Raw genomic sequence first — 24,527 nt, 5'->3', positions numbered from 1 at the left:
TACTGGACATTTTACCACAAGGATACATGTTCATGGATAAATAAATATAGCCTATGTACCCCACAAAATGCACAGTGATAGAGGGAGACACGAATAATTAGGTAATCAGGAAAAGTTTCTTGTTTTAAGCGGCAAAAAGCCCTGGACAATTTCTACATCTCAGAGAGTCACAAATATAATATTATAGAATTATGCTTGAGTAAACAAACTTTTGGGAATTGCTTATGACAGAGGGGCAAAATACTGTTCTAGACATTAGAGAAGACAGGACCCTTGCATTCCTACAACTTTTGACCTAGGAGGACTGAATACAATTCACATACAATGCAATACAAAATGGAATACAAGTCCTACATACAAAGTGCTACATGAGAGTGTAAACTAAATGACGGCTGTTTTTTTGGACTTGATTTTACAGCAGCTGCAGGAAAGAAAACAGAACTACTTCTTGTCTAAATCCAGTCAATGAATAGAAGTGAATAAAGCCTGAGCCACAGATGGTCCCATCAGTCAAAGAAAAAAAAATCGACTTTTTTTCTTACTCATTCTGGAAACCATTGAATTGATTAGGCTGGCCAAGGGCATAGCAAACGGTAGGTGCACAGCACTGAATATATAACTACACACAAAGAGAAATGGAGGAGAATAAAAAAGGGCATGAGATGGCAATTTAGCTTTTCACTGCCTACAGGAACGCAGTACAGTATCACCAATGTTTGTCCAGGACGATAGCTGAGGCAGGGATGATAACCCCTTTCAGGTGCTTTCAGGTGCTTTGAGTAAAAATTACCCATAATTCCTTTGACCTCCAGAAAAGGAGACTATATAAATCAAAGAAAGGACTTTTCTTTTCTGACTCTTGGGACATTAATTATCACAGAGTGGGGAACTCCTCAGGTTGGGGAAAATGGCAGCTTTGCAAGAAAAAAAGACCTGCAGTCAACGTATGGAAGAATTCCGCCACTACTGCTGGAACCCAGACACGGGGCAGCTTTTGGGAAGGACCTTATCTAAGTGGGGTATGTGCAACTGCCAGCAGTTTTTCTTCATAAAGACACAGGGGTTAATGGAGGCATTCTGTGTATGGGTGAGGAAGGGGAATGCATATTGAACAAAAGCTGTACAAGTTTCCTTTTACAGGTGAGGAAACTGAGCTTGTTCATAGTAGAAACCACAATTCAAACCCAGATCTTTTGACTCCCAGTTTAGTGCTTTTACCACTGCAACAACATACCTTAACAACAGGAGGGAGACAAAATAGAACGTAATTTAGTCAACTTTCTTGAATAATGATACATCTGGTCTCTCTACAGGTTCCTTTCTCTCTGCCTAGGACCATCCTCAGATCACCCCTCTCCTTTCACTGTTCTCCTTGTAACGTGGCTTCCATCCTCCACTACCATGCTGAAACAATGCTCTCAAAAGGGCCAAATCCACCAACTAATGCTGAGTCCCCATCCTCCTAGATCTTTCAGTCACTTAATGTGATTATTATTATACAGTGAATCCACTGGCATCAATAACTACGAACAATGGATTACCCCCCCTCCTTTGAATACACTCATCTTCCTTGACTTTTATGACATTTTACTTATTTTCTTGATTTTTCTTCTCCACAATTAATCTCTCTGTCTCTCCAAAGTTCCTTCCTCCTTCACATCCCCCAATGGAGTCCTTAGTCTTTTTGTCTCTTCCTACATTGTGAAATCCACTTTCAAAATTTCAACTATCATGCGTCCGTAGAAGACCCCCAAATCTGTGTCTGTCGTGCTGATCTGTCCTTCCCTTCCTCCCTCCTTCTCTCTCTGGCGCTCTGTCTACATTTCTAATCACATACTGCATAGCCTCCCCACTGTCTATACAACTCAAACACATCGGAAACTGAACTATTCTTTCTCTTTAATAGAGTTCTTCACTTTTTCCTCTCCCTCATCTTCTGAAACTTTTTCTTTTTTTCCCAAGTCCTTGGAATTAGACAGGCAAAAAATTAAATAGAGGAGATACAAATTGGACCAGTGATTCCACTGTATCAAGAACTCCTGGGTGAGGAACATTTACCAATGCAAGCCAGCAGCTTCTCTACAATTTAGTTTTGGTCCCCAGCCATCAAGAGCTTAAACAATTTGCCCAGGATCACATAACCTGTGCTGGTGTTTTATGTGTTGGTTTAAGCTTTTTTTTTTTTTTTTTTTTTTTCTTTTTAAGCATTATTCCTCACTGCCTTAAACAGGATTTGGACCATATAATAATTATGATTTAGGAATGGGATTCCTAATTTTAATTCAATAATTTGGCAAACTTTTTTTGTCTATTTTTTACTTAATAGTATTTTATTTTTCCAAACACATGAAAAGGTTTCAACATTTTTTGTAAAACTTTGTGTTCTAAATTTTTCTCTCTCCTTTCCTTATCCTCTCTTCAAGACAGTAAGCAATCTGATGTAGATTAAATAAGTGCAATCCTTTTAAACGTATTTCCTTATTTGTCCCATCATGCCAGAAAAATCAGACCAAAGAGGAAAAAAAGTGAAACAAACAAAAAAGGAGAAAATACTCTGCTTTGATCTATAGTCTCCATAGTTCTCTCTTTAGACATGACTGGCATTTCCCTCCCAAGTCTATTGGAATTGAATTTGGTAAACTTTTGCTGCCTCCTATACAAATGGCACTGTGCTAAACAAAATCCCTCAGCAGCTCTGTATATCTCAGTTAGGATGTGGAATTAGGAAGAGCCATTTCTGCCACAAACATCTGGGAATTGTCCTTCCTTTTATTTAAAAATGAATTAATTTTCCCTTAGCTTACAGACATTAGGTGACCTTTGCACAGCGAGCCTTTGGCCTCCTTTCACCTCACATCCTCTCATCAGGATGGAGGGAGCAGGGAAGGGGAGGGTAGAAAAGGGAATTATCTCTTGACCAGAGTTGTTATTTAAAGAAGGGTTGAGCTCAGCTAAGCGAGCTGGCAGCCATTTGCAGATTAGTTCCCCCGGGGTCAGCCCCTAGAGACAGCTGCTCAGCTACACAGGAAGAAGCTGTTCTTGCTCCCTCAGAGGCAGAGCCACCACCAGACAGTTCCTGAAAATGTGGGCTTAAATTGATCAAGTGCCTCAAGGTATGGGGCACTCCCATTGAAAAGTCATGGGAAGCTAAACTTAAGTCCAGCTGCTGGTCTGGAATAGAGTGCTCTGCAGGGCAGGCCCAGCCTGAATGGGTCTGGTGGAAACATTCTCAGGGGGAAATAAGACTGAGGATAGATTACCAAATCTGTGGTCAAGGAAAACTCTAAATTTTAATTCTGGGTCCCATTGCCTAACTCGGGCTCAGCACAGAGCAGGGAGGGGACTACAGAGGGACACTTAGTCCAACCCCCACATTTTACAGATAAGGCATATGAAGCCTTGGAAAGGGAAATGACCTATTGAAGGTTACACAGATTGTACTTGGTAGAGTTAGTATCTGAATCCAGGTCCTCTTACTTCACACTTAGCATTCTTTCTATTGATTGAGTAAAAAAGAAAATATTATAACATAAAGGGGAAAAGACTTTTCTATCCCCAAATAGGTAATCTTCTGATTAAAGTGTTCTTTGTTTCTTTGGGCAGTGGATAGAGTGTTTAGGGCCAGGAAGTCAAATCTGGCCTGAGACACTTAAGCTGTGATTCTGGGCAAGTCATTTAACTGTTTGCCTCAATTTCCCCATCTGTAAAATGAGCTGGAGAAGGGAATGGTAAACCATTCCAGCATCTTTGCCATGAAACCCCAAATGGGGCTGTAAAGAGTCAGATATGACTGAAAACAGTTGTTTCTTTGGACATGGGACACAGATCTCTTCATTTGAAGATAATTGGGTCTCATCTCTTGATGTATTTTAGAGACAATCATCTGATGGGATACAGAAAGAGGCAACTTGGATAGATCCTAGAACCAGTAAGACACTGACACATCTCTGACACACACTAGCAATGTGTCTCTGGGAAAGTTATTTAATTTCTCAGTCTCCAAGAAATTAAGATTATGAATGATGAAGTGAGTTTCTTTGTTCGGGTATCAGTTATACCAATGACATTACAGGTCTAGAACCTATGCCAGTTGGGAGACCCACTTGTTGATCACATTTCTCCCTCCCACCTTTAAAAAATTATGTTTCCATTTTCCCCCTAAATTTAAATATGCAATAAAATGAACATTTCTATATGTGAATGAAACTATGAATCTCTTATGTAGAGCTCTTTTCTTTTAAAACATATAATAAATTCAGCATGTAACTTTCAAAACTCCCCTGCTTGTCTGTAACTCTTCCTGGCCTTCCTTCTTGTCTTTTCTATTCATTTTTTTTAAATGCTCAGTCGTTTTTCTTTTTTTCCATTTTCTCCCTCACTTCTTTTCTGCTTTTTGTTGTTCAGTCATTTCTGTCATGTCTGATTCTTTGTGACCCCATTTTAAGTTTTCTTGGCAAAGATACCAGTATAGTATGCCTTTCCTCCTCCAGCTCATTTTACAGATGAGGGACTGAGGCAAATAGGGTTAAGTGACTTGGAACTGACCTAAGCCACCTTATTGTTGAAAATAAAGGCAATTAGAGTAGGAAGCAAAGGACCTGGCCTCAAATTTTGCCATATACCTATGGGTAAGTGACTTAGTCTTAGACTTAGATTTCAATTCTTCATCTACAAAATAGATGTTCTTTCTCTAACATTCCTTCCAGCTACAAATCTCATTTTATGATCAGATGAATAATTTAACCCTAATCTGTCACAATTATGAATCGATATTAACTCTCAAATAATCAAAATTCTCTTTTTTTCCTAGTCCTTGCCATAACTAAACTGAGATGTCCTTAGAGGGAGACTTACATGTTTCATAAAAAATTGTAACAGTCCAACAAATAAATTGAAAGTAACACTCCTGGACACAAAGCCAACACAGGGTTTAGGCCAAAAGACCAAAGATTGGCCAAAATCAATCAATCAATAAGCATTTATTTATTAAACTGCCTACTATTGTAAGGCATTGGTACGGGAAAGACAAAAAAAAAAAAATGACTCATTGCTCTCAAGATTATATTCTGATCTGAGGAAGACATAAAAAGTCTACCGTTGTACATGACTCTGAAGAACAAAGTAATTACAATATTTTAGATATAAATTCCTTGAGTGCAGTGATATTTTTGTTTTTGTCTCTTTGTGGTTAGCCAGAATAAGATCTGCATATGGTAGGCATTTAATAAGTGTTTTCTGAGTAGAACTGACTGGAGAAGCTATTATGGTTATTGACCAACATTTCTGTGACAAAGAGTTTATAGATCTTTTTCACAAAGTGATAATCTGAGACAGATTTTGATTCCCCACATCACAGATGAGAAAAATGAGGTCCAGATAAATCTGAGAGTTGACCAGCTAGTTAGGGGAGTAGAACCAGAATACAAACACAGGCTTTAAAAATATATAGTGTTGCTGCTCATTTGTCCTGCTCCTTTTACTTCCTCCCAAACTTTCATTCATTTGGCTCCTGGCCCTTAATACTGCTCTGGAGCATTAGAGAGACTGAGTCACTGAATGGTGTCTACACCCAGTCACATGACAACTTATGAAGGAAAGAAAAGTTTGGAGTCTTTTTATTACCTTATCTAGAAAATTAAAACAAACAGAAAGTCATGTTCTACTATGTGAAGCTTCAAGGTTTTTGGAGAAAAAAAAATCTGCTTTAACACAATGTTTTCATTTATTTAAATATATTAAGACATAGGAACAACCATCCCAAGTAACTAAATGATCAGAATTTAGTCATTAAATCAAGAGAATGAAAAACAAAAATAAAAACTTTCCCAATCTACTCATCTGGATATTTTAAGAAACAGGAAAATCAAATCCTTATGTATTATTTCCTCATCTGAAATATCAGAATGCTGGCTCATCAGACCTTCTTCTCCACACTTTAAGCAGAGTTGGATGAAATCCATAAAGCAAGTTGAGCAAATTTTCAGGATGCCAAAGTTTCCAGGGTGTCATGTACCTATTGTTTTCTTCCTCTCCTCTGGAAAAGGACAAAAATTCCAGATAATCCCAAAGGCTGCTGGGTATATATCTAACTAGTCTGCCTAAAACAAAATCCCCTTATTATATTTGCAGATGTCACTTTGACATTCCTCTAAATTATGCTTTCCTTGAGTTGGCATTAACATACGACCAATTCAAGGACACTCTTTAAGGGTAGCCTGTAACATGGTTATGGGGGAAGGAAGATGGATTCATATTCCATCTCTGTCAGTTAAGTGACTATCAGCTTAGCTTTCATTTCCTCATCTGTAAAATGGAGTTATTGAATTAACTGCTCCTAGAATTGTAGGAAAGAAAGATCTTTATAAAGTGTAAAATATTATTCAACTGTGCTGATTTTAGCACATTTACCTCGTTAATTCCATAGTTTGCCTAACAAAGCTTTAATTAATAGGGCTGGCTAATCTTAACCTTATTTTTTTCTCTTCACAGTGTGGATTAGTCTCTACTATGTGGCTTTCTATGTGGTGATGACTGGGCTGTTTGCCCTTGCCATCTACACGTTAATGTGGACAATAGATCCATACACACCAGACTACCAAGATCAATTAAAATCACCAGGTAAATATGATAATTTGACTTGCTTCAACCCAATATCAAAAATACATAATTTACACCGTGTCTAAATACTCAGATGTTTACCCTCATAGCAAAGCTAACAGTAGAAACAGAGCTTAGTTTCCAGTTTTCCTTGCAAAAAAAAAAAAAAAAAAAAATCACATCCAGTTTGATCCAGAATATCAATTAATTTGTCAATCAAATATTTATAATGTACCAACTATGTGTCCAGCACCAATAATTCAGGCCCAGCAATTCCTGGTTTCTAATCTCTTCTTGCTCATATTTTAAAGAGGTTGAATGAAAAACAAAACAAAACAAAACAAAACAAAAAAACACAGATTGGGCACAGTAAGAAAAATAAAAAGTCTATATACTTCATATTCTCCCAGACCAGGGGAGAAAACAATAATGTTAGGAAAGCAACTGGAGAACAAGACAGAATATAAATACTAAAGGTTAGAAAGGGGGAGATCAACTGACAATGACAGCTACCTAGCATTGTTTATTCCTGAAGACTTCTGGGAATTAAATCTCACTTTTGTATATTATAACACTGATGATTTCATCAAATCATCAATAAAATGTTGTACATAGTGCTAAGGGAAGCTCCCCAGGATATTCCATTCTCTTTGAATCACTCCATTCTAAGGCCTATCTTTAATTCTACTTATTCTTTAAAAAAAAAAATCTTCTTTCAAAGTGCCCTATGAAGTGGATCTCTTCAACATAAAGAAGATCCAACTCACTTCCAGCTGATCAATGATGGACAGAAACAACTACACCCAGAGAAGGAACACTGGGAAGTGAATGTAAATTGTTAGCACTACTGTCTATCTACCCAGGTTACTTATACCTTTGGAATCTAATACTTAATGTTCAACAAGAAAATGGTATTTACACACATATATTATATCTAGGTTATACTGTAACACATGTAAAATGTATGGGATTGCCTGTCATCTAGGGGAGGGAGGGGAAAATCTGGAAAAAATGAATACAAGGGATAATATTATTAAAAAATTACTCATGCATATATACTGTCAAAAATGTATAATTATAAAATTAATTTTAAAAATATTTTTTAAAAAAAGTTAGGGATGTAGGGATATAAACAATTTAACCATTAAAAAAAAAAGTGCCCTATATTTTAACCTTCAAAGCAGGTTAAACATGCCCCCAAAGAAAGTTCAAATATGATCTTTTTAAAAAGGTTTTATTAATGAATGTTTTTATATCATCTACATTTCCCAATATGTCCTTCTACTTTTCCTTTCCAGAAAGCAAACCCTTAAACAAAAAATAAAAATGAGAAAACAATGGTTAGCTAAACTGACCAAACTTTGTGACATAATAGACAATATTTCACTCATAGCCTTCTCCTCACTTCTTTGAAGTTAAGTTTAAAAAACATTTTGTAGAGAAACTCTAATTTTGGACACTGGAATCACATCTTATTTAATAGCACAATCAACCAACAGGGGATTTACAATGACTCATACTGGATCGTGAACATCACCAGTCACCCTATAATAGAAAGTTAATACTTTGGGACATTTTATGAGCTGCTCACCTTTGTCCTCTTCTCCCTCTCTCTCCCCAGCATCTCCAGCACAGTGCTATTTCCCTCAATACCACAAAATTCAGAGTTTACACAGATAGAAAAGCCTAGGATTGTTAGAGTTGGAACAGACTTTGGAGACCATTTTAGCCAATTTCTCCATCTTTCTGATAAAATTAAGATCCAGCCCCCAGTTAAAGGACAGAGTGTATATAGGAGATTTGAAAACTATATCATTTTACAAAGGAGGAAACTGAGACTTAGAGAGGCTGCATGACATGCTCAAAATCACACGGTATACACCGGAGGCAGTCCTTTCCAAAAAAGAGTAACTGGTTGCAGCTAGTTGGACTAGAACTTAAGGATCATGACTTCAAGTTCAAGACTATTTCTGTTATGCCATAGAACTATTTTTTTAACCTCATAAAAATAGCTTTATTATATTATATATGATATAATAATAAAATATATAATATATATACACACAAAATGTATGTATATATAAACACAAACAGAAAATGTATATATATACTATATTATTTTTATTCATTTATTTATTTATTTTATTATAGCTCTTTATTTACAAGATATATGCATGGGTAATTTTTTATTATTGACCTTTGCAAAACCTTCTGTTCCACCTTTTTCCCTCCTTCCCCCACCCCCTTCCCCAAATGGGAGGTAGACCAATACATGTTAAATATGTTAAAGTATATATATAAAACATCATAGTATACTGTATCATATATGTATATGATACAGTATATATCATATTTGTGCAGCCAAGCGTGCTGAATCTGTAGTCAGGCCATGAATTCAAATCTGACTTCAAAGCCTTGCTAGCTATGACCCTTGGCAAGTCACTTAACTTATTTGCCTCGATGTATTATCTGAAAAATGAGGATAATAACATTTGCCTCCTTTTATCTTGTGAAGATAAAATGAGTTAATATTTATAAAGCTCTTTGCAAACTTTAAAGCACTTTGTAAATGCTCGCTATTAGTTAAACAAATCTATAGAAAGACTTATCACAGAGATAACAAAACACGTCTCTTAACAGCTCCTACACACACACACACACACACACACACACACACACACACACACACACACACTAACACACACCCTCACCTCTGAAGGTGACCTCTCCAGTTGGTGGGAAGGGCAACGGACTTGAAGTCAGAGGTTTAGTTCTTGACTCCGCTGCTAAGTAATGGTGTGACATTGGGCAAGTCAGGGTCTCTGGATCTTAATTTCCTTATCTGTAAAATCAGGGAATTGGACTAGATGGTCCTTGGGGTCTTGTTCAAGTCTAGGTCTGGGATCCTCTGAGCTTTCTCAACATGTGTCCTCCCACTTGCTTGGCTCCCATAGGCACTTCTACTAGAAATGCCTTATGAGATTACCTAGTCCATCCAACCCTTCCATTTTTACACATAAGGAAAGTTCAGTTAGTGAACTAGGCCAAACCAATAGTGAAGAGCTGAGATGGTATTTGAACCCAGGTCCTCCAATGCAACATTCAGTGCTCTTTCTATGCCTTCTTGCTGCTTCTCCTTTGCTCCTATGACCTTCCATTTTTGTGTCATGTAGCTGTTATATCTCCCCATTCTACACTCCTTCCCCTGAAATTTCAATCACCTTTTTATATACCTAAGGCAGGCATCATGCCCGTTTTCACCTTCGACTCCAACAAACAGCACAATGCCTCACTCATTTTTGGGCCTTAATCTCATTTATAAAAGAAAAGGGAAGGTCAAGACGTTCTCTAAGGTTCTCTTGCCCATTTCCAAAGTCTAGAGACATGTTATCTATAAATATGGTAGTTATAGGCAAGAAATGCTTTTAACACATGAAAAGCAAAGTGAGTAGCCACTGAATTAACAAAATAGAAATATCCAGACTATGCACAAAACTGCCTTCTCATCCCACCAATCCAAGTAAGCTATCCCTCCTTCCTCAATTTTTTCATAGTCCTTTGCTTAGTTCTCATGGGGTCCTAGGATATTGAGATGAATGTATTACCTGTTTCAACCACTTAATATTCCAGAGAAGAATATGGGCCCAGAGAAGGTATCTAGGTTAAGGTCACATGGACAATGGAAATTGAATCAATGGAAAAATCTTTTGCAAATTCTATTCTACTTTATCATCAGCATTTAACACTTTCAGTGTTAAATGTTTCAGGGATCTGACCATGGATGTTTACAACTTGTGTACCTTTGACTAAACCATTTCATGTCCCTGTGCCTCAGTTTCTCCATCTGTAAAAAGAGGGGGTTGAATTAGATAATCTCTGAGATCTCTTTACAGTTGTAGACTCTTGGTCCTATGATGGCATAATCTGAGATTGTTTTGGTGGGATGGGAATTCCTTACCCAAGCAGAATGCAATTCTTTTACACCTTAGTAACAAATATTTATTAAGTATCTACCATGTGCAGTATTCTGTATTATGAGCTGGAGATAATATAGGGGAGAAAGTTTTTATTATTATTATCATCAAAGAGTTTAAAATATACTGGGGATGAATATGACATTTCAACAGGCATATGATTATTTCATGAAAAAATAACAAAATTTAAGAGAATGAAAGGATGACTATTATAAAACCACACATCACTTGAGCCTTAAAAGAAGTGAGATTCTAAAAGGTAGAGGTGAGGAGGGAGTTTTTTTAACAGGCATAAGGAGGGCAGAATAATCCAAAAAGTTCAGCAGAGCTGAGGAAGAGCAAGTAAGACTGTTTCATTAGAACATGGTATAAGTGAAGGTGAGTGGTAAGAAGTAAACCTGAAAAGGCAGTCTGGAAACACATTATGAAGGACGTTAAATGCCGGCCTAAGGAGTTTCTATTTTTATCTTAAAGGTAATGGAAAGGAACTAATGGTTTGGGCTTTTGAAGATTTGTTTTGGCAGTTATGTAAAGGATGATTTGAAGAAAGAAGAAAACGGACAGCAGGGATATATTAATGAAGAAAAGACTTAGCTAAAAGATACCTCAAAAAGATAATATATGAACATTTTAGTCATTTCTCTCCCTTCCATCCTCAAATGCGCACATGCATGTACCCACGGGCGCACACACACACACAATTTCAAATGTTTAGACCAAATTCATCATTTCCATCAACAACATATTGACACAGTTCTTCCAACACTGACTAGTCTCATCTTCTGTCATCTTGGTCAGTTTTGATGAGTATGAGTTATTTTTTATCTGCATTTCTCTCATTTCATGTCATCAAAAAGCTCTATTTTATCTCAACTCAAAACACGTTAAAAACTTGTTACTTAATTTTATGGTGGGAGACCACAAGTCATCATTCCTCTTGTACAAAGGAAAAAACCTAAAGAAAAGGGAAGGAAGGAAGGAAGGAAGGAAGGAAGGAAGGAAGGAAGGAAGGAAGGAAGGAAGGAAGGAAGGAAGGAAGGAAGGAAGGAAGGAAGGAAGGAAGGAAGGAAGGAAGGAAGGAAGGAAGGAAGGAAGGAAGGAAGGAAGGAAGGAAGGAAGGGAGGGAGGGAGGGAGGGAGGGAGGGAGGGAGGGAGGGAGGGAGGGAGGGAGGGAGGGAGGGAGGGAGGGAGGGAGGGAGGGAGGGAGGGAGGGAGGGAGGGAGGGGAGGGAGGGAAGGAATTTATCCATTTGGGTTTCTAGGTAGCAGTGTGAATCTAAGCATATCTGAGTTCAAGTCCTGCCTCAGACAAATCCTAGATGTGATCCTGGGCAAGTTAATTAAGTGTTTATTATACTTTAATTTTTTCATCTGAATAATCTACTTCCCAGAATTTTTGTAAGCAACAAATAAGTTAAGGTTATGTATATAAAGATATGCAAATCTTAAAGCACTGTGTAAATTCTAGTTATTAATGTTATTATCCTATATGAAAAAAAAAAGTAATAGGGAAAACCCATGTCTCATAAGTTAGACCCATATTCCTGCCCAGCTTTATGCCAAGAGAGGGTGGAATCTAGGATGTCAAAGCACACCAAGGATTGGCTAACTGATACAGGACAAGAAAAAATTGTTGCAAGCAATAAGATGTCCATATAGAACTGAAAACCCTGTGGATGTTCTTGTTAAAATTTCTAGCAAAGAGAGATTCCATTAAGTTTCAAGTTTTAAAGTATAACAGGTAATATTGGGTAAACAGATCATAATTAAAATCTACAATAGGATTTGAGGGAGCATAGAGATTTAAGAAGGATCTTGGGGGGGGGGAGGGAACCAGATGATGGCTAGTGTAACCTCCTAGAAGAGGCCATGTCTGATTTTCCTAGTAGTTGCTGCTTCCTTTAATCATTTTAAATCACTTTGCATTTATATTGCCCCTCTTTCGCATTTTGTTTTTGCTGCTCAGTCATTTGGGGTTTTCTTAGCAAAGACGCAGGAGAGGTTTGCCATTTCCTTTTCCAGCTATTTTTACACATGAGGAAACATGAGGGCTAAGTAACTTGCCCAGGATCACACAGCTAGTATGTTTCTGAGGCAGGCCTGGTGCTCTATCCATTATGTTACCTAGTATTTATCTGTGTCCATTCTGCTTTGCTTCAACATTACGGAAACTGGCAGGAGACACAAGCAAGTAGCAAGGTATGACAGCGTGGGCATGAAATCAGAAAGAGCTTGTTCAACTGTTGCCCCAGACATTTCTTATGTAATTGAAGGCAAGTAATAGGATTATAGATTTTGAACTAGAAGGGGCCTTAGAATCCATTTGGGTCCCCTTGCCTCCATTTTACAGATAAGGAAACTGAGGCACAAAGACATCACCTGTAAAAGAGAAATCTATCCCACAGGTCTTTAAAACACAAAACACCGTGCCAACATTAAAGCACTGTATAAATGTGTGCCATTTTTATTACTGAAAGCCAAAATCATTTTATTTTTATCGTTATATTCACCTGTACCAATTCATATTACCTGGCACATAGTAGGTGCTTAAATATTTCTTGCATTTATTAGGAATGATGATTAAATTATTCTCCCAGGGTCACACAGCTAAGCATTGTCTAAAGTAGGATTTGAAGTCTGAATTTAGGCGTCACTTAGGGGCAACTAGGAGGCTCAGTTTATAGAATGAATGTTGGGCCTGGTATCAGACATCTTCCTGAGTTCAAATCTGGCCTCAGACTCACAAGCTGTGTCACCTTGGGCAAGTCACTTAACTCTGCCTCAGATACCTCATCTGTAAAATGAGATGAAGAAGGAAATGGCAAATGACCCCGTTATCTTTGCCAAGAAAACCCCATCTGGATCATAGAGTCAGAAATGACTGAAAAATGAACAGAAACAGTCACTTAGGAGAGTTTAGTGAATTAGAAGGGATTCCCTCCTCCCTAAATGCTGCCTCCTACTCTCCTTGCAAATCCCATGACCAATCCAGAGTTGAGTAAGATAAGAAGTGGAGATCAGGGGAAGGAAAAAAGAGACACTCCAGAGGCAGCAGGGAAGGAAGATGAGATATGGTCAATCTAGTCCATAAACAGTTGAGAAAATTTTACTGTATGGAATATGCTCTCTCAGTGGCTCTGTAAGGAATGAACAGACCTCAGGCCCAGAAATAGCTTTACATTTATTTAAAGTTGCATCGATCCGTCCTATGTTTCACCCAGTCCATCCCTATAGCCACACATCTACTCCCCAAAGTTGTGATAACTTTGACATTACTAAAATTGTTAGCATTTATATGCCACTTTGAGATATGGAAAGCACTTTACATAGTCTTATTTGATCCTCACAATAACCCTGAAAAGTGGGTGCTACTATCATCCCCATTTTACAGACAAATAAACTGAGGCACTGAGGGGTTACATGATTCCCCCAGAATCACTCAGTTAGGAAGTATCTGAATCACAATTTGAACATGAACTCAGGTCTTTCTGACTCTGGGTGCAGCACGGTCTACTGTGTCACCTATCTCCCTAGGATGACAACTGTGTCATACAACATATAACAACTCATATTTACATTGATCTTTAAGAATTAAACACTGTGTTTCAATCAGGCTGTGGCCACATTCAAACAGTTTTTAAATCTAATTAAATTCCCTGAAACATTTAAAGAGAGGGAGCCTGGTTTCCAGGCACCCAACTGTCTGTTCACATGGTTTTTACCCCAGGTTCCACTGATTATTGCATAACTTTGTCCAATCTATGTGAATTATATATCTTCATCAAGAAAAGAAGTACGTCACTGTTTGCTATCTTTCCCTGTTTTACTGGTGTAAGATTAGATTACTGAGTTCAAAAATTTTGAGCATTTTCTTTTTCCCCTTAGGGGTGACATTAAGACCAGATGTTTATGGTGAAAGAGGTCTAGAAATCTTCTACAATGTTTCTGATAATACATCTTGGAAAGATCTTACCCAGACACTTCACACGTTCCTGTCAGGTAAAGTAAAAAACAAAAACAACAACAACAAAAAAAAACAAACCCTCTTTTTTGTTTAACTCTTGACTTTCCAAGAAGGAAAATAATAAAGCAGCCAAATTTATAGCACATGTATTATTATCCCAAGTTTATAGATAAGGAAAACAGAGTTTGAAAGAACATATGTCTTGATCATTAGTCCAAAGTCTATAATTATCTGAGGAAGAACTTCAATACCCAAATCTCTAGGGTCCAGATCTGGTGTCCTTATCTCTTTAGACTCTTGACTTCACATGACCATATAACATATTAAACTATTTTCCTCCCTTGGAATTACCCTAATAATCAGAATATTTCAGGCAACTGTTGGGGGGATTTTGTTTCATTTGCTCTGCACATGCAGTCAAACAGACCTGTATTGATGTCTCAGATCTTTCAATGACTCACTTTGTGATTTGGAGCAAATCCTTCTATTCATAAAAGCGGGACCCAACCATCTTCAGGATCTCAAGAGGATAGAAGATTTGGTGAAATCCAATTCATAGTCCACTATGACTTGATTTGTCTTTAGATGGATTTGATTTTCTCTGTGATCTCACAGAGTATTTTTTTAGATTCTCGGTGCTGAGTAGGCACTTACTTATCTGCATCATTGGTGGAGGAGAAAAACTTTTTTTTTTTTTTTTTTTTTTAAAGGAAATCTCAATTGTGAAGTTCCCAGGGCAATTTCACATTGTGTGAAATTTAATGTCTCTCTACTGAAAATCCTTCCTACTCAGTGAGCTAAGACAGAAATTTCTAAGGGAAAGCAGTACATTGAGAAAATGGTGAAATCGGCAAGATGGGTCATTCCACTTTGCTGAGACTGGTGAAATTCACTGTTTGCCACATTCTTACTCTACTACAGCTTACACTCCAGCCGCACAAGAGGAAAATATAAACTGTTCATCTGAGCAGTACTTCATTCAGAAAGAATTTCATGCTCCAAACCACACCAAGTTTTCCTGCAAGTTTACAGCAGACATGCTTCAAAACTGCTCAGGTCTGACAGACCCTAATTTTGGATTTAAGGAAGGAAAACCATGTTTCATCATCAAAATGAATAGGGTAAGTATCAAGTTTCCAAAAGGCTGGTGCTAACAGTGAATATTAAGATTCAACTTCAAGTATAATTTCTTCCCTTAAAAAAGAGGTAGTTAATGGAATAATGGGAATCCTCATATCTAACCTATCCCCAAGTTAAAGCATATTCCTGTCAGGAAGATCCTCCTCCTATATTGCTTTTTCATCCTTTTGTTATGAAAGAATAAAATTAACAAATGATTATTATGTGTAAGGCACTGCGGTAAACACTGTTGGAAACTACAAAGAGAAAATTTCTCAGAATCATTTCATAAAGAAAAAAAGACATATTTAGTACTTTATAAAACCATTCCACAAAAAACTAACATAGAAAGTTCAAAAACTATGTATGTCCCTATCTTTTTTGTGAGATATAACACAGATTTAAAATCTCAACATTGTGGGGGATACAAATAAGTTTTATGAGTGATAACGTTTTACAAGAGATAGGCATATGGTAGCTATGTGATCCTTGTTTTTGTTTGCATCAGTTTCCCCAAATGTAAAATAAGCTGGAGAAGGCAGTGAGAAACCACTCCAGTATCTCTGTTAAGAAAATCCCAAATGGGGTCACAAACTGAACATGACTGAAAACAACAGAACAACAACAATAATAGACAATAAAATGTTAGCAGTAGAAGGAACTTTAGATATTTTTGGCTCAGGCCTTATAAGTCTATAAAGAAACTGAGATTGGGAAGGAGAAGTGATTTACCACTGATTATACCAGTGACATTTAAATTGTGCTTTAAAATTTATAAATCACTTTCCTCCCTTTCCTGAATTATGTATTAAGATTTTACAGCTGAGAAACTGAGGCTATACATATTTTACACAAGTGTGTAGGCTAGGATTTGAACCCAGTTTCCTAGCTCCAACTTTAACATTCCCCCCCCCTTTCAGGAATTTAAGACCTAATTAGGAATATAATGCTTATGAATAACAATTCAAAGAAGCAGGGTCTACAGAATCAAAAAAGAAAATTGCCAGCATTAACATTTTATGTTCTTTGATTATGTCAGAATATGATAAAAACTTATAAGCTAAAAGACTTGTCCATACTCATGACTTTCCAGACTCTCTCTGTTACACTATACACAAGACCTCTTGATAGAAAGATTAAATGTGTACCAGTGGGATGGGCAATACAAGTCAAAGAAAGGATAGGTCATTTCTTCCTGGGGAGATCAAGAAAGGCTTCATGTAAACTTAAAATATGAGCTGGGCCCTGCAACATAGTTGGAGTTCCAATAGATGGATTTTGCATGGATAATAAAATGGGGAGTATTTGGGGAATGAGAAAAAACAAAAATGTAGGAAAGTCTACATTATCAAGAGATAGCAAGTTGGCTGCTGTGCCCAGAGCAGTGAGAAGTGGGTATAGAGAAGGACAGTTGGGATTTTTTTCAGTTTTTAAGGAGTTGCAATACCTAAGTACACTGTCCCATGGATAGTGATTATCCAATGGAGACTGGTTTGGTAGTTTTTCATTAATTCATTATTTGGAAACAAATCATTCAACAAAAGTAAAATTAATTAATCATTATTATGGTCTTTGTAAAGCTCAGAATTTAAAAACAAAACATTATTACTCATTAAAAACCACATGTAAATAAGTTGGTGAAACTTAACAACTTCAACACAAAATTCCCAAATATGTAACTATTAAGACCTCCTCTCAAAGAGTCATTCTAGGCAATTTAGAGTTTTTCTTCCTTATAATTACAAATAAAATGACTTTTATAATTACAAATAAAATGACATTTATAACAGTATAACTTTCATACTGACATAGAAGTGTCCTATAGGATTCCTGGATGCACAATAAATTTAAAAACAAAACAAAAAACTTATTTTCTTCCCAGACCATGTATATACCCTTTGACCCAGTTATTCCATTATCAGGCCTAAACCTCAAAGAAATCAAAGGGAAAGATGTACATGTATAAAAATTCTTATAGCATCTCTTCTCTTGGCAGTCAAAAACAGGAAATTAAGGGGAAGGGCTAACTTTAAACAGTTGTGACATAATGAAATGTTACTCTGCCATAAGAAATGATGAAATGGACAATTCCAGAGAAATGTCTGACTTTTTGTGATCCCATATGGGGTTTTCTTGGTAAATGTTCTGGAATGATTTGCCATTTCCTTGTCCAACTCATTTTACAGATGGGCAAATTGAGGCAAACATGGTTAAATGACTTGTCCAGGGTCATACATACAGCTAAATAAATGTCCGAAGGCCAGATTTGAATTCAGGAAGATGAGTTTTCCTGACTTTATCTACTGTGCCCCCTAGCCACACAGAGCAAATAGAGAAATTTGGAGAATAATCCACTTAATGGTACTTCAGAGAAAAACAATTTTGAAAGATGTTAGATTAGTTAATGCAAATGTAAAACACATGTCCAAAAGGATGAAAATGAAATGCACTACTTATTCACAGAAAGGAGATAAACTTAAAGTGCAAGAGACAATGGCTAACATGAGAATTTGCTTTGTCGTATTATTCAGCTATCCATTCAGGAATTTTTACACTATTTTGTCAGTTTTTTAAAAAAATTGCTGCTCAATGGGGAACGGTATAATGAAGACAGATTATTTTTTTAAAAACATATAAAGAATTAATAAAAATAATAAACTAAGGGGAAGAAGAAGCTTATTTTTAATGTGTTTAATTGAAATGTCTTTTTCTTTCCCAGATAGTGAATTTTCTCCCTAGCAACAACAATACTGCTCCCAGGGTGGACTGTACGTTTCTAGTAAGTATGACTAAAGATTCCTATTTCAGACTTATTTCTACAATAATTAGTACCAATAGAATACTCAGCAAATAGCAGATATTTAAAATATTCTTGTTAATTGATAATAAACTTAATATAAAATGCAAGCTCAATGAGTGAAGAGTATAACTAGAGGAATAATATGATGAGACCAATGGTTACATTAATCAAAACAAGAGAGGTGATAGCTCTAGACATCACAGAAGGACAACTATGTTCACATCTGGACACCATATTTTGGAAAGATTGTCAGCAGACTGCAATACATTAAGAGAATGGCAGCCAGGGTAGTGATAAGGCTGGAATCTAAAACTAAGGTTTTATATGGGAAGGGATTACACCTAAGCAAAACAAACTTTAAAGATGTACCAAAATATTTAAAGTTACTCTTTGTGTTGGCAAAGAATTGGAAACTGAAAGAATTGGAAAGCCTATCAACTGGGGAATACCTGAACAAGTTTCAGCAAATGAATGTCATCGAATACAATTGTGCATGATGAAAGTATGGGAAAACCTGGGAAGATTCACATACAATGATATATAATGAAGTGAGCACAACAGGAGAACAATTTATATACAATATTGTAAAGACATAAAATATTGCAAGACATGATCAGTCCAATTACAACCATGTTTACACAGGACTCATGATGAAACATGCTACCCATCTCCTGATAGAAAAGTGAAGGGCATAAAAGTGTAGATAGAAACATATATCATACATATGTGTGTATGTGTGTACACAATATTTATTTGCGTATTTAAGTACACAAAAGATTATGGAATGTTTTCCTTGATTATGCATGTTTGTTACAGAGGTTTTATTTTCTCAATTAGGGGTTGGGAAGCATATTTTTGATTTAAAAATATAACAAACCTTAATAAAGGATACATTAACTTAGGAAAGGGAAGGCTTGGGGGGTGGGGAGGATATACATAGCTATTTATCAGGATGTCTTGTACAAGAGGGATTGGACATGTTTTAATTGGCTTTAGGTTGCAAAGAAAGCTTAGTAGATAGATGTCCTAGTGAGACGTACCCCAGCCTGATCTCAAACAGGTTATATAATCGTTTGCCAGGAAATGTGTCATGTTAGGTTTGGATAAGATATGTGTGATGGCTCTTTCAACTCTAAAATTTTACAATTTTAGTCATCTTTTAGAAAAAAAAAAAAAGCAGTTTTTTAATAGGGAGCTACTAGGAATTACTTTTCTTTAAAGTTTTAAATGTTTAAACTATTAGAAAATCAAATTTGTGCTAACTTCACATTCCCTGTGACTATCCTTTTGTTTACTAAAGCAATTTTTAAAAGTCTAACTATATATTGTTTCAAGGTAGGTCAGTTAAAGTGAGGGGGGGGGAGGGATCTATGAATGATGAGAGCAAAAGCTGGCTACTGTTACCTTACTTAGCAACTTAGCAAACTTAAAAATACTCAAAATACTTCTGATAAAGAATCAAGGCAGTTTTACTTCCTCTTGTTAGGATATCATAATCATTTTGTATATACTTATATATTCATGTTGGTTTTCTACTTTAGAATGCAAACACCTTGATAGCAGGCACCATTTTATTTCTGGTTAATTAACATATTGTTAACATTAATATATATTATTATATAATGCCATAACTGTGGTATCATATAATTATAACACTATTATTCATGTAATATTACTGTTAATATGCTAAGCTTAATACATTAATTGACAAATAGCGCTTAATTTGTTAGATGACTATGAAAACAGGATTTCACTGAACTCACCTTACCAATATACCACACTTAATATCAGTAAGTATATAGAATGATATTAACAGCCAATAATATATTCATATTTCATTCCAGGAAAGTCTTATCTATCAACTTCTTTAAAAATGTGGATTGTTTATTCTCAGAATAAATTTGTGTTAATAGTTTAAACATATCCAATTTGATATTGGTTGAAAATAAAATATCTCTACACAAAAAATGCCCAGTTATAGAATTTATAGATATCAGTAAATATATAAATATCTTTCAACCTTTTTTCCTCCAAATTTTAGATCCAGAACTAGACTTTGCTGGTCCTGTTAACAAAAACAAATCAGGTAGTTATTAATGAATTCTGAAAAAGATATGAAAACTATCACATCTTGGTCTTCCATGTAGCAACAAAACATACTATGTTCTCATTCCTAAATGAAGAAATCAAGCAATTTCTGTGCTTATGAACATACTTTAGTTTGTCTATACCTCAGGAAGATAAAATATAAGTTCTTTTCAAGCAATTTATTCAGGAATATAAACTTAGTACAGGACAAGTTGATTATAAGGATTAAATAATATAGTGAATCATTCCTGTAAATTATCACTTATCTGATAAACTGTACTATAAATCTGATAAATAAGCAACTTATCACAACCCAAAATAATTGGATTAAAGGTTCATTTCTTACCCTCAGGAAGAGAACCACAAAGACTTCACACCTCTAGAAGTGGACTACTACCCGTCCAATGGTACTTTTAGTCTACACTACTTCCCTTATTATGGAAAGAAAGCGCAGGTATGTTATTTAATTTATATTTTTCTATTACCCTGATAACACTGGATTTTAGAGATGCAGCTGACACAGTGGATAGAGCTTGGAGTAAGGAAGACTTCAGTCAGAATCACATCTAGGACATTTACAAGCAGTGAGGCCATAAGCAAGTCCCTGGCTTCAGGCAAGGCTATCAACTATAAACTTGTTAAGGAGTTGTGTTCACGAAGAAAATTGTTCACAGATATGACATACAGCTCTTCAATGTACTCATATGTCCTATTCGTACCGGCATTCTCCAACGAATGCTACAAAACTTTGTCACATCTTCAATTGCACCTCCATACTTAGCCTCTTATTTCACTGAAAACACTGAAGCCTCCCCAATAATAACCCTCCCCTACTTCTCAGAACTTCACAGCACTATCTATTCCTCTCCTCCTCTGACCAGAGGAGGACTAACAATAATTCCTTAACTGGGCCTTTGATCCTATACTTTCCTATCCAAGCAATAATTTCTTCCCTTTTATATATTTTCAATCTCTGGGTCCTTCCCATTGTCTACAAATATTTGGGTCATTGTAATCCTAAAAATGCCTTCCACTGGCTTTAAAAAACAAAACAAAACAAAAAAACCTCAATCTTGCATTTACATCACCTTCATTTGACTATAGTTTCTCCCTTTCTTTCACACAATAGACCATCTCAAACAGACAAAAGCAAAAAATTAAGTGATTTAGCAAAATTTATTTTACCAATAATCTGACAATGCACATAATATCCTACTTACAACCAATCCACCTACCTCTGCAAGAAGGGAGCAGGGTCCATTTTCATTTTTCATCTAAGCTTATCCTCTTCACTACCAACTATCAGACAAGTTGCCTACCCTGGATGTATTCATTACAACTCATTTCCTCTTCAAATATGGGTTTTGCACCTATTATTCATTGAAATTGCTCTTTGGGTTCTAATGAACTCTTGTTTTAATAACTACTTCCTTCTTTAGACTTAAGATCCGTATAACACTCTTGGCTCTACTAATCAGTGTCTTGTCCACTGACTCTATGCCATCTTAAAACCAATTTGCTGGGGGATTAACTTGTGTTTCTCTCCTATTTGCAGTATTCTTCCTTTGAAATCTCATTTTTTAATGGCTTTAAAAATCTTTGCATGTGACTTCTGTATCTTTATCCTCAAGACTTTACTCTGTTATTCAAGACCTTGGTCTCCAGTTGCTTACAGGATATTTCTGCTTAGATATTCATCAATTAAGCTTAGACTTCCAAAATGTACTCCTTGTACTTACTAGACTCCCAGGTTTGAATCATCGGTATTATTTGATAATATCCTCACCCTCACATTTGGTAACTAGATTACATTGATTCTACATCTGAAATATCCCTGACACCTGCCCTGTCCTTTCTCCCACTACTACGCCCCTTAAAACAGGCTTTCCTTGTCGCATATCCAGACCACTGCAATAGCCACCTCAGTTTTCATCTTGTCTCCACTTTCTTATATAGTCTTCAAAGAAACAGAAGACTTTGCTTAGTCATGAATCTTGATTTCTCAGGCAAATTTAGCTGATCCCCATTGCTAAATGAGTCAAACTTATTTGTGTCCCCAGTCTAGTACTTCTTTACTTTTTTACCTTTATTTCACATTGCCCACTATTTTATGTTCTAGCCATGCTGCACTACTCTTTAACAAAACCAAACCACTCTGGTACCCAAATACCCTGCATTACATAGGTATCTCTGTGCCACTTCTAATTATTCTAAAATGTTCTTCTCTTTTTATCAAATTTCCATTTGTTCTCGAGAGCCCAAGTCAAATAAGTCCTCTATAAATAAAATATCCCACATCACCATACCCTTTTCCCACTTTTTAAATATATTTTCCAGGCTAAATTGTAAGCTCTTCAAAGACAGGGATTTTCTTACCTGATATGCTTATGTAATGTACCATCTTTTATTATATACATCATTATCTCCAGATAGATTAGAACATCATCACAGTGCAGGAATCTTATATCTCTTCACAAGCAGATAATTGGTGGTTAATAAATATTTGAGGAACTGAATTATTAACTACTGGTGTAGATTCTTGTCAGGTTAAAAAAAAATTATATATATATACTTGAAAAACAAAAGGCATTATTCTATCTAACCTTTATCAAGGAAACCAATGCTTCTCTATCAATCCTTATATAACTTCTAAATCATTCCTTTCCTTGATCTATTATTTTTCTTTTCATAAAAAGGGGATAACAAACTTTTAGAATTCAGCTGGCCACTTTCTAAATCTTGCTTTAAGTATATTTATCTCACATGAACTATGTACTTAATGAATGTTGCTAAAATAACTCTGAGAAGGGTTAGATGTGCAAAGCATGGTCTCTCATAATGGCATTCAGTTTTGTGGAGGAACATGACATGATTCTCCTGAACAGGGATTGTTTGCAACACCAACCCCACTAAAATAATTCACTTTCTTTACATTTATTACTTAAGCAAATAAAAACAACAACTACTTCAGGAAACCTAAAATTAATTTTTTATCTTGTGCTTCCCTTCTAGCCCCACTATAGCAATCCACTAGTAGCAGCCAAATTCCTCAACATTCCCAAGAATAAAGAAGTTATCATAGTGTGTAAAATCATTGCAGAGAATGTAAGTTTCGACAATCCCCATGACCCCTATGAAGGAAAAGTGGAGTTCAAACTTAAAATTCAGAAGTGAAACAAGCACTTTTTTTTACTTCAGATGAAGACTTTCAAGAAGGCTGGTCGACATTCAGAAAATTGTGAACCGTTGATGGTTTTGTACTGATTTGCTTCCATCCCAAATGAAAATTGGCTATAATTTTTTTCTCTCAATGTCAATTTATAAGAGGCACATGGATGAAAACCACTAGGTATTTTCTATGACACCCAGATCTCCCCAGCTCCATTAGCTAGGTTTCATGGTCACAGTAAAGATTTGTTCATGTATTATAGCAACCCTTATTCAGAAATCTTTATCTTTGTAGTCACTTTCCTTAGTATAATTCTATGTATTTTCTACTGTTAACGATTAACAGATTAATGTAAAAGCTATTAAGCATGTGTCATAAAATGAAACATTCTGAATTCTTGCTTTTAGTAATGAGATGAAATATTAAGTGATAAATCTGGATTATTCTTAAAGTAAATAAGAATACATTTTTCTTTAACTGGACATTTATCTATAAATTTTATGTGTATCATTTTATGGGTTTAAAAAAAGATTTTTGGAGAATTACAAAACATAAATATTAACCATTAAAAATTCCTCATATAGCTTTGTACACAGACATGCAGAGTTCAAAAACAAGTGACTGACTAATTAAATACTACATGGTTTGGCTTCGGTAGGACCTTTTCCCCCTACTTTAAAGTATTAAAAAAGTGACTCCCAGACCCCAAATAATTAATCCATAACAGCAAATTTCAAAACCAAACACTTCCAAAATCCACCATAACATTGATGGTGGCTCTTCTTCCTCTATTCCTGGTTGTAACTGTCCACACCTC

The 24,527-nt window shown here is 35.9% G+C and overlaps 1 protein-coding gene across 1 annotated transcript; it reads left to right on the top strand.

Moving 5' to 3' along the window:
* The first annotated feature begins 812 nt into the window (after positions 1-812).
* On the top strand, positions 813-23,914 carry ATP4B (ATPase H+/K+ transporting subunit beta). Its single transcript, XM_074299593.1, has 7 exons — positions 813-1,019; positions 6,490-6,618; positions 14,456-14,569; positions 15,456-15,655; positions 18,373-18,432; positions 20,894-20,995; positions 23,554-23,914. The coding sequence occupies exons 1-7, from the start codon at positions 908-910 to the stop codon at positions 23,713-23,715; spliced, it is 879 nt and encodes a 292-aa protein (XP_074155694.1). The 5' UTR covers positions 813-907; the 3' UTR covers positions 23,716-23,914.
* The last annotated feature ends 613 nt before the right edge of the window (positions 23,915-24,527 follow it).

This window comes from Sminthopsis crassicaudata, chromosome 3 (genome assembly GCF_048593235.1).
Source record: "Sminthopsis crassicaudata isolate SCR6 chromosome 3, ASM4859323v1, whole genome shotgun sequence".
NCBI classification, from domain to species: domain Eukaryota; kingdom Metazoa; phylum Chordata; class Mammalia; order Dasyuromorphia; family Dasyuridae; genus Sminthopsis; species Sminthopsis crassicaudata.
The sequence above is the reverse complement of the archived record's forward strand: the minus strand, read 5'-3'. Positions and strand labels throughout refer to the sequence as shown.

Coding starts and splice junctions, on each gene's coding strand:
- ATP4B (XM_074299593.1), top strand. CDS start 908: ATGGCAGCTTTGCAAGAAAAAAAGACCTGCAGTCAACGTATGGAAGAA. Junction 1,020..6,489: donor AAGGACCTTATCTAAGTGGG/GTATGTGCAACT, acceptor TTCTCTTCACAG/TGTGGATTAGTCTCTACTAT. Junction 6,619..14,455: donor AGATCAATTAAAATCACCAG/GTAAATATGATA, acceptor TTTTCCCCTTAG/GGGTGACATTAAGACCAGAT.